Source organism: Cervus elaphus, chromosome 1 (genome assembly GCF_910594005.1).
Source record: "Cervus elaphus chromosome 1, mCerEla1.1, whole genome shotgun sequence".
Lineage (NCBI taxonomy): Eukaryota > Metazoa > Chordata > Mammalia > Artiodactyla > Cervidae > Cervus > Cervus elaphus.
The window spans coordinates 92,237,801-92,249,543 of record NC_057815.1 but is presented as its reverse complement, the minus strand read 5'-3'; the positions used below and the strand labels follow the sequence as shown (position 1 = coordinate 92,249,543).

General features: G+C 39.0%; 1 protein-coding gene across 1 annotated transcript; it reads right to left on the bottom strand.

Annotated features, from left to right (window-relative positions):
* Window positions 1-4,915: 4,915 nt before the first annotated feature.
* On the bottom strand, window positions 4,916-5,869 carry LOC122699860 (olfactory receptor 8J2-like). Its single transcript, XM_043912285.1, has one exon. It carries the CDS (start codon window positions 5,867-5,869, stop codon window positions 4,916-4,918), a length of 954 nt encoding a protein of 317 aa, XP_043768220.1.
* Window positions 5,870-11,743: the final 5,874 nt, after the last annotated feature.

Genomic DNA, 11,743 nt, shown 5'->3' with positions numbered 1-11,743 from the left:
TGCTTCTTTTACCGTGCTCCACTTTCACTGACGCTTTACTTGACAACATGATCTCTCATTCTAGCCTGCTGTTTATTGTATAGGAGGTACTTTCTATCACAGAATCACGAAATTTCACTTTCAAACTATTTATGATAAGCACACACATATAAATAAGCAGAAAAATGACATTATGGACACTATAATGTGATCACTCACATTAAACCATAGTTTTATCTTACCGGGTTCATTATTTTAAAGTAACACATAATTACATATAAGCCTAATTTCCATCAGTCCAGCCTCTCTCAATCCCATTCCATCCACCTCACCTAGAGAAAATAACTATTGACTAATACAACATTTCTCTACTCTTCCAAATTTTTTAAGTTTTATTGGGGTAAGAACAATAAATATAAGATTTACCTTCTTAACAATTTTTTAAATATACAGTATGCTAATGCTAATTATTGGCACAATGTTATAGAACACATTTCTAGAATCACATCATCTTTTATAGCTGAAACTTTATACCTATTGGGTAGCAATCCCATTTTCCCTGTCTCCCTGTCCCTGACAATCCAATTTCCACTCTCTACTTCTATGTGTTGATTATTTTATATGGTTGATATAAATGATGTCACTCATACTTGTCCTTTCATGACTGTCTTACTTCACTTGGTATATATTGTCCTTGTGGTTTACTCATATTCATTTTTTTAATCAAATGCATTTAACACTTCGCTCTTGAATATATAAATCATTTATACCTACATATATTGCTGTTTTGCTTACTTTCTAAATCGTGCCTGACTTTTTTGCGACCCCATGGACTGTAGCCTACCAGGCTCCTCTGTCCATGGGATTTCCCAGTCAGTAATACTGGTGTGGGTTGCCATTTCCATCTCCAGTGGAGCTTCCTAATCCAGGATCGAACCCATTGCATTGAAGAGGATTCTTTACCACTGAGCCACCAGGGAAGCACTATATACATACATGAAAAGTGAAGTTGTTCAGTCGGGTCTGACTCTTTGCAACTCCATGGACTGTAGCTTACCAGGCTCCTCCATCCATGGGATTTTCCAGGCAAGAGTACCGGAGTGGGCTACCATTCCCTTCTGCAGGGGATCTTTCTGAACCAGGGATCCAACCCAGGTCCAGCATTGCAGGCAGACGCTTTACCGTCTAAGCCAACAGGGAAGCCCCATATACATATTATATATGTACATATGTATAATTGTTAAGTAGTTTTAAAATTGATATGAGTGAATTTAAGATATTTATATATTTTTGTGATTGGTTATATACATATGTATATGTATAACAACACAAAAGAAGACTCTACACAGGGACATCACCAGATGGTCAACACCGAAATCAGATTGATTATAGTCTTTGCAGCCAAAGATGGAGAAGCTCTATACAGTCAGCAAAAACAAGACCAGGAGCCGACTGTGGCTCAGATCATGAACACCTTATTGCCAAATTCAGACTTAAACTGAAGAAAGTAGGGAAAACCACTAGACCATTCAGGTATGACCTAAATCAAATCCCTTATGACTATACAGTGGAAGTAAGAAATAGATTTAAGGGACTAGATCTGATAGAGTGCCTGATGAACTATGGACAGAGGTTTGTGACATTGTACAGGAGACAGGGATCAAGACCATCCCCATGGAAAAGAAATGCAAAAAGGCAAAATGGTTGTCTGAGGAGGCCTTACAAATAGCTGTGAAAAGAAGAGAAGCAAAAAGCAAAGGAGAAAAGGAAAGATATTCCCATTTGAAAGCAGAGTTCCAAAGAATAGCCAGGAGAGATAAGAAAGCCTTCCTCAGCGATCAATGCAAAGAAATAGAGGAAAACAACAGAATGGGAAAGACTAGAGATCTCTTCAAGAAAATTATAGGTACCAAGGGAACATTTCATGCAAAGATGGACTCTATAAATGACAGAAATGGTATGGACCTAACTGAAACAGGAGGTATTAAGAAGAGGTGGCAAGAATACACAGAAGAACTGTACAAAAAAAGATCTTCATGACCCAGATAACCACGATGGTGTGATCACTCAGCTAGAGCCAGACATCCTGGAATGTGAAGTCAAGTGGCCCTTAGGAAGCATCGCTACGAACAAAGACAGTGGATGTGATGGAATTCCAGTTGAACTATTTCAAATCCTGAAATATGATGCTGTGAAAGTGCTGCACTCAATATGCCAGCAAATTTGGAAAACTCAGCAGTGGCCACAGGACTGGAAAAGGTCAGTTTTCATTCCAATCCCTAAGAAAGGCAATGCCAAAGATGCTCAAACTACCGCACAATTGCACTCATCTCACACCCTAGTAAAGTAATGCTCAAATTCTCCAAGCCAGGCTTCAGCAACAGGTGAACTGTGAACTTCCAGATGTGCAAGCTTGTTTAGAGAAGGCAGAGGAACCAGAGATCAAATTGGCAACATCCACTAGATCATCAAAAAAGCAAGAGAGTTCCAGAAAGACATCTATTTCTGCTTTATTGACTATGCCAAAGCCTTCCACTGTGTGGATCACAATAAACTGTGGAAAATTCTGAAAGAGATAGGAATACCATACCACCTGACCTGTCTCTTGAGGAAACTGTATGCAGGTCAGGAAGCAACAGTTAGAACTGGACATGGAACAATAGACTGGTTTCAAATAGGAAAAGGAGTCCATCAAGGCTGTATATTGTCACCCTGCTTATTTAACTTATATGCAGAGTACATCATGAGAAACGCTGGGCTGGAAGAAGCACAAGCAGGAATCAAGATTGCTGGGAGAAATATCAATAACCTCAGATATGCAGATGACACCAGCCTTATGGCAGAAAGTGAAGAGGAACTAAAAAGCCTCTTGATGAAAGTGAAAGAAGAGAGTGAAAAAGTTGGCTTAAAGCTCAACATTCAGAAAACTAAGATCATGGTATCTGGTCCCATCATTTCATGGGAAATAGATGGGGAAACAGTGGAAACAGTGTCTCACTTTAATTTTTTGGGCTCCAAAATCACTGCAGATGGTGATTGCAGCCATGAAATTAAAAGACGCTGACATCTTGGAAGGAAAGTTATAACCAACCTAGATAGCATATTAAAAAGCAGAGACATTACTTTGCCAACAAAGGTGCATCTAGTCAAGGTTATGGTTTTTCCAGTGGTCATGTATGGATGTGAGAGTTGGACTGTGAAGAAAGCTAAGCGCCGAAGAGTTGATTCTTTTGAACTGTGGTGTTGGAGAAGACTCTTGAGAGTCCCTTGAACTGCAAGGAGATCCAACCAGTCCATCCTAAAGGAGATCAGTCCTGGGTGTTCACTGGAAGGACTGATGTTGAAGCTGAAACTCCAGTACTTTGGCCACCTCATGTGAAGAGTTAACTCATTGGAAAAGACCCTGATGCTGGGAGGGATTGGAGGCAGGAGGAGAAGGGAACGACAGAGGATGAGATTGTTCGGTGGCATCACCGACTCAATGGACATGGGTTTGAATAAACTCCGGGAGTTGGTGATGGACAGGGAAGCCTGGTGCGCTGCACTCCATTGGGTCACAAAGAGTCCGACATGACTGAGTGACTGAACTGAACTGAACTGTAGCCCTGCTGGCTCAGTGGTAAGAATCCACCAGCCAATGCAGGATGCTTGGGTTCAGTCCCTGAATTGGAAATATCCCCTGTAGAAAGAAAATGGCAGGGCACTCCAGTATTTTTGCCTGGAAAATCCCATGGGCAGAAGATACTGGGAGACTACAGTCTATGGGATCGCAATAGAGTCAAATATGACTTTGCTACTAAACAATAACAACAACAATACCTCTAACAGCTTTTCATGATGTCATGTAAATTAAACTTTGGTAGCTGAAAGGAGGCACTAAAAATGAATTTACAGTACCGAGATACTAGATTTGTGCATGCATATTTATGCAGCTCTTAATAATTAGTTATGCTGCAGCTACAGAATGAGAGACCCTGTAGTTGTTCTTTCCTCACTTCTAACTTTCACAGGTATTCTCAGACCTTGCTTCATGACTTCATATCTTGTGTTTCCTGTCTCCCCTAACCACCAACAAGGTTTTGTTATAATGGTTTGGGCATGAATGTTTTGGAACCACTTGGGCACTCAAGTAAGCATAACTTGGGATTACAGGTGATAAGGTCCCACAGGGTAAGCGTTGACTAATAAAAATGAGAGCTGGCAGACAAATTCCTTTTTCTATCTTGGTTCCTTGAAAACTGGCGCTTGGTTGAAATGCTTGCCTATTTGTTTCAACAAATTATTTTTTTGAAAAAGTATATTTTTTATTAGGTATCTTTATGCCTGAAAGCTTTATTTTTTGTGATATATATTTGGTTAGATGCAAGATATCAATGAGTTCAAAAAGGTTGATAATTTAATAGGGAAAATGCTGCGAAAAATAATAAAACTTTTAGTAATCAAACAAAATGTCAACATACCTGTGGCAAAGAAGATGATCTGACTCTTAACAACCATCCAAAAATTGATTCCAATATAAAGCCACCTTACTATCAGGTTATTCTTTCTTGTTCAAAAACCATAAATTATTTTCTAACATATTTTCTTTTTTTTTTTCATTTATTTTTATTAGTTGGAGGCTAATTACTTTACAATATTGTAGTGGTTTTTGCCATGCATTGACATGAATCAGCCATGGATTTACATGTGTTCCCCATCCCGATCCCCCCTCCCACCTCCCTCCCTATCCCATCCCTGGGGGTCTTCCCATTGTGTATTACTTATATTAGTGTGTTTTCTTTGAACAGTTAATGCCTTTTGAATTATGGAAAATTGGGTACTTGAATTTGGAATGAAAAGGATTAAGATTTCTCTATTGATATTAATGGAATGTTTTAACAATTTACAACCTCTTCACTTAGCAGGATTTAATTCTTAAATGAAGATAGCTGTAGTTTTAAATTTGCATTAATCTGAATGACTGACATGGGTTATCCAGGAATCTCTTCAATGCATCCTTCACGTCCTTGTTCTTTAGGCTGTAAATGAGGGGGTTCAGCATTGGAATCACCAGGGTGTAGAAGACCGAGGCCATCTTATCAGTATCTAATGAGTGGTTGGTCCTTGGTTGCAAATACATGAAGAGAAGAGTCCCGTAGAACACAGTGACAGCCACCATGTGAGAAGCACAGGTGGAAAAAGCTTTTTGTCGACCTTCTGAAGAGCGTATCCTCAAAATGGCAAGGATGATGTTGAAGTAGGATGTTAGAACAATAATCAAAGAGAAAAACAAATTGGTCCCCGAAAAGGCAAATGCTGCTATTTCTGGAATGTAGGTATCAGAACAGGACAATGCTAACAAAGGGACATTGTCACAGTAAAAGTGGCTGATCTCATTGGACGAACAGTAAGACACAGAAAACACACAGGAGGAGACCGTCAGTGCTGTGGTCAGACTGTAGATGTAAATAAGGGCCACCAGGAGGAGGCAGAGCCGTGGACAAACCACCACCAGAGAGAGCAGGGGGTTGCAAACAGCCACATAGCGGTCATGGGCCATGGCAGCCAGCAGGAAAATCTCAGCCACAACAAAAGCTAGGAATCCACCTAGCTGGGCTGCACATGCATAGTAAGATATGGTTTTCTTTGTAATCAAGAAGTTTACCAACATCTTAGGGGCAATGACAGAGGAATTGCCCAAATTGATGATAGCCAAGTGCTTGAGGAAAAAGTACATGGGGGTTTGGAGCTGAGAGTCCACGCTGGTGAGGATGACGATTCCCAGGTTCCCTGCCAGGGTCAGTCCATAGCTGACCAGGAACACACAAAAAAAAGGAATCTGGAGTTCTGCGAGATCTGAGATTTCCATTAGAATGAATTCAGTCACTTGAGTGCGATTCCCTGGAGCCATGTATTTGGCTGATTTCTGCTTAGTGGGGAAAATGGAAAGTGATTAAGAGACTGTAAAACGGTTTCTGTTTTTGTTACTTGCCATATTGTTAAGTGTTTCACTTAAAATCAGTTCACTTCTGTTGACAAACACTTGAAAGTTTCAGAACTTTCTTAATCGTCTTTTCTCTCCATCTTTTCATCAAATTCAGCAATACAAATTTTCCAGAGTTCCATTTCAGGATCTTAGAACTGTTTGAGCAAGTAATTAATGTGTTTATGTACTATAGGATATTGTTTATATTGGATAAACATACATAAATTGCATGATGAGATGCATTTATATTTACATGCATATGTACATTATATTAATATCTCATGCAAATATGCTGCATGTATACGTATGTTGGAGAAGCAAATGGCACTCCAGTAATCTCGCCTGAGAATCCGTGGACAGAGGAGCCTGGCAGTTTACAGTCCATAGAGTTGCAGAGAGTCAGACATGACTGAAGTGACTTAGCACACATGAAAATGTACCACATCTATATATGTGTAGGTATTTATTTATGTACACATCATGCCTCTCTGTGTGTTTGTGTTTCTTGGAATAAAAGAGAGGTACCTATAAGAAGTTGATGAGCTTGAGTGACATCTAGTTATTTTTTTCTTAGCTGCTACAGACCCTCACACCCTCTCATACATTGTCATCATACTGGTTATTTTAGTATTTCTGTGGAAAATGTATTCAATAGCCTGTTTTTTCCTTAACAATAATTACAATACGCCTCAGATGCAGCTGCCCACAAGCAAATTTACACTGTGCTACTGTTCATTCTTAGTATCATTCAGACATTCTGAATCTGCTTTTTGAAAATCACATTTCCTTTCTTTTGTAAAGTAAATTACTCTTGTCTAGTCTCTGTCTTTTAGGAGCTCAGACTTTTTATTTTGTTCTGGCAATCCTTTCTTTCTTTTCCTATTTAAAGAAAAGCTATATGCTTTTCCTTTAAATAACTTAAGGCCCGTTATTATTTTTTAAGTACATAATGTATAGTTTTGATTTGTTAAAGGTTGATTGGTTTATTTGCTTCTATACAGAAATCATAGAGTCTAACATTATTTAATAATACTGTAGTCCACACCCAGCACATACAGAGGCACTTTGAATAATGATTTCTTTGTTCGGCAGGAGTGTCCCAGAATGTGTATATCACTAATTATTTCTATGTCTGATGAGATAATTTAGGCTCAGTGAGATTCAGTTACTCAAAGAGCCTCGTGTGTGTGTGTGTGTGTGTGTGTGTGTGTGTGTATGTGTGTGTGTGTGCACGCATGCGTGCACGCATGTATATTCAGTTTCTCAGTTGTGTCCAGATCTTTGTGACCTATGGACTGAAGCCCACCAGGCTTCTCTGTCTGTGGAACTTTCCTGGTGTGAATCCTGGAGTAGGTTGCCATTTCCGCCTCCAGGGGATCTTCCCAACCAGGGCACAGAACCTGTATATCCTGAGTCTCCTGCATCGCAGGTGGATTCTTTTCCAGCGAGCCACCAGAGAAGCCCAAGAGCCTTTAGGGGATATTTATCAGTGGTATGCTCTTATGATGTTTTGGGTGTGGTTTTTTTGTTTGTTTAGTTGGTGGTTAGCAGTTAGTGCACTAACTAATGAAAAAGTAGAAGTCACTCCGTCATGACCAACTCTTTGCAACCCCATGGACTGTAGCCTGCCAGGATCGTCTCTCTAAGTGATTCTCCAGGCAAGAATACTGGAGTGAGTAGCCTTTCCCTTCTCCGCTGTGTCGGCAGGCAGATTCATTACCACTGCGCCACTTGGGAAGTGCCTAAGATATCTATTCCATACGTCAACCTGCACCCAGATCTCCTGCATTGCAGGCGGACTCTTTACCATCTGAGCTACCAGGGGAACACTTTACTAATAGCCATATGATTTTCCAAGTATTTATAGTCTGGTGTGGGATAGATTAAATGAGACAGTGTACATATGTGTGTTATTTAGCACAAAGCCTTGTGACAATGAAAGCAAAATAATTTGTACCAGAAATTATTGATATGAACATGTTTTGAACGATTTTTTAAATGCAGTTTTTTATTTCAGTTCCAGTAACTCATTCTACCTTACTGAGAGTTTTCGTAGTTGAGCTAGAAATAGCAAGTGAATTATAATTTTGCATATATAAAACACTGGGACACATGATATCTAACTATATATTTAGCAACAACAACAACAAAAGCCCAATGTACTCTCCCTCAACCTGATTCTGTCTTAAATCTGTGATGTTTTTGTTGTTGTTGATCGTTTCTCTTATGAATACCTAGCCTGCATCCGCTGTGTTGGCAGGCAGATTCATCACCACTGCACCACTTGGGAAGCGCCTAAGGATATCTATTCCATGCATCAACTCTACGTTTGATGAGCTGATCCAATGGTGTTGCAACAACTGTCCCTTATTTCTTGCCTTCTAACACTGCATCTAAAATAGATGCATAAGTAAGTTCTTGATGGAAAACATAGGGGCAACACTCACTCTAATCAAAGTATTTGTTTGCTATACGTATAGTAACTCAGTGCATGTTTCCCTGAGAGATAACATATATAATAAGTCTATTCTTAATTTAACAACAACAAAAAAAAACATTAACAACAATTATTGTCTATTCTGAATGTGTGTAATCAGCTTTTTAAAAGGAGAACATTTTTATGTAGGAGAGAATTGTATAAGGAGAGAATCTTATATTTCAAAGACATTTAAGTTTCTTATCTAGTGTAATGTGTCCTCTAAAATATTCACTAATTTCACCAGTTCTATGGCAGAAAACATTCCCTTATAGTTAAAAGTAAAATATACTTATTTAAAGGACTATTCATTATTCTGTACAAATGCTCAGAGTTTAATGTATCAATAGGGGTTGGTTATTCAGTTGTGTCCAACTCTCTGATCCCAGGGACTGTAGACCACCAGGCTTCTCTGTCCATGGGGTTCTCCAGACAAGAATATTGGAGTAGGTTGCCATTTCCTTCTCCACATTCTATCAATAGGGTTTTAAAAATCATTGTATTTACATGTATCACCAGCACTTCCACTTAGTAATCAGTGGGCAGAGACATGAGCGACTCGGCAAGAGTATGGACCAGACATCATCAGTTCTGAGTTTAACTTGAACTGATGAAGTTTCTAGTATCCTTGCTCTCCTCTTCTGGAATTTGAAATAAATAAGGTATTTGATTTTACCTACCTGAGCAGAGTGATCTGCCTAGACCTGCTCGTGAGGCTTTTGCATGAAGTCTGCTAACTGGCTTATACAAGTCCTTGAAGTCTCTGAAGACCTTCACACTGAGACCTGTGCCATGGCCCTAGTCCTTAGACAGGAGAATCACAATGCCCAGTACAGATCAGGTCCCCCAGGGAAGTAAAGAAAAACGAACTTTCATTAGTCAAGCCTCTATGCAAAAATGTCACGCAAGATGCAAATCTGTAGATAGCCAGGGAGTACTCTTGAAAACCATTAATTAACTATTGCATCTATTGAGTCCACCCTTTTTGTTTAGAATTTTACCCCTACATTGTTTGGAAGTATTGTGTCTGGCTCTTGAATGGAGAAAAGCACAAGATTCTGGTTCCAATGTTGAATTTTAATGTACATATTGGAAATAGAACCAAATATAAAGCCTCCATTCTTGTGTCAAGATAAACCCTGGTGTATTTACAAGAACCAGATGATGTACAACATAAAGGCAAAAGTCTTGCTATGTGTGCTTACTTGCTTCCATTTTTACAATTGTGAATGTAAAAAGGCACTTTAAGTACCTCGTAACAAAACTAGTATGTAGTTGTATACTTTCCACAATAACATTTCAATATTGAAAGAGCTACATTTATTCATACCTGTGGATTTTAAAATATGAAAACATGATAAAGAATGTAACAAAAAATAAACTGTAAAATAAACCACTTTAGTTGACATGGTATTTTAACATGATTAATTTAGCCAACAACTGAATGTAATAACTTGTAATGTAATCTCATTTTAGGGAAAGACTTTTACCTTAGACTCTGTATTTAAGGAGGTAGTCCTATTAAAACTAAATCTGGTGGCCAAAGTATTGGAGCTTCAGCTTCAGAATCAGTCCTTCCAATGAATATTCAGGGCTGCTTTCCTTTAGGATTGACTGGTTTAATCTCCTTGCTGTCCAAGGGGCTCTCAAGAGTCTTCTACAACTTATTTAAATGCATATAAGCATTTAATTCGCACACAGTAAATTGGTAGATTTCAGTGTCATAGTTCATGTTAATACCTTCCTTTTCTTTCTTTTTTTTTCATTTATTTTTATTAGTTGGAGGCTAATTACTTCACAACATTGCAGTGGGTTTTGTCATACATTGACATGAATCAGCCATGGAGTTACATGTATTCCCCATCCCGATCCCCGCTCCCACCTCCCTCTCCACCCGATTCCTCTGAGTCTTCCCAGTGCACCAGGCCCGAGCACTTTTCTCATGCATCCAACCTGGGCTGGTGATCTGTTTCACTATAGATAATATACATGCTGTTCTCTCAAAACATCCCACCCTCGCCTTCTCCCACAGAGTCCAAAAGTCTGTTCTGTACTTCTGTGTCTCTTTTTCTGTTTTGCATATAGGGCTATCATTACCATCTTTCTAAATTCCATGTATATGTGTTAGTGTGCTGTAATGTTCTTTATCTTTCTGGCTTACTTCATTCTGTATAATGGGCCCCAGTATCATCCATCTCATTAGAACTGATTCAAATGAATTCTTTGTAATGACTGAGTAATATTCCATGGTGTATATGTACCACAGCTTCCTTATCCATTCATCTGCTGATGGGCATCTAGGTTGCTTCCATGTCCTGGCTATTATAAACAGTGCTGCAGTGAACATTGGCATGCACGTGTCTCTTTCAGATCTGGTTTCCTCGGTGTGTATGCCCAGAAGTGGGATTGCTGGGTCATATGGCAGTTCTATTTCCAGTTTTTTAAGAAATCTCCATGCTGTTCTCCATAGGGGCTGTACTAGTGTGCATTCCCACCAACAGTGTAAGGGGGTTCCTTTTTCTCCACACTCTCTCCAGCATTTATTGCTTGTAGACTTTTGGATAGCAGCCGTCCTGACTGACATGTAGTGGTACCTCATTGTGGTTTTGATCTGCATTTCTCTGATAATGAGTGATGTTGAGCATCTTTTCATGTGTTTGTTAGCCATCTGTATGTCTTCTTTGGAGAAATGTCTGTTTAGTTCTTTGGCCCATTTTTTGCTTGGATCATTTATTTTTCTGGAATTGAGCTTCAAGAGTTGCTTGTATATTTTTGAGATTAATCCTTTGTCTGTTGCTTCATTTGCTATTATTTTCTCCCAATCTGAGAGCTGTATTTTCACCCTACTTATAGTTTCCCTTGTAGTGCAAAAGCTTTTAAGTTTCATTATGTCCCATTTGTTTATTTTTGCTCTTATTTCCAATATTCTGGGAGGTGGATCATAGAGGATCCTGTTGTGATTCATGTCGGAGAGTGTTTTGCCTATGTTCTCCTCTAGGAGTTTTATAGTTTCTGGTCTTACATTTAGATCTTTAATCCATTTTGTGTTTATTTTTGTGTATGGTGTTAGAAAGTGTTCTAGTTTCATTCTTTTACAAGTGGTTGACCAGTTTTCCGAGCACCACTTGTTAAAGAGGTTGTCTTTTTTCCATTGTATATTCTTGCCTCCTTGTCAAAGATAAGGTGTCCATAGGTTCATGGATTTATCTCTGGGCTTTCTATTGTTTCATTGATCTATATTTCTGTCTTTGTGCCAGTACCATACTGTCTTGATGACTGTGGCTTTGTAATAGAGTCTGAAGTCAGGCAGGTGGATTCCTCCA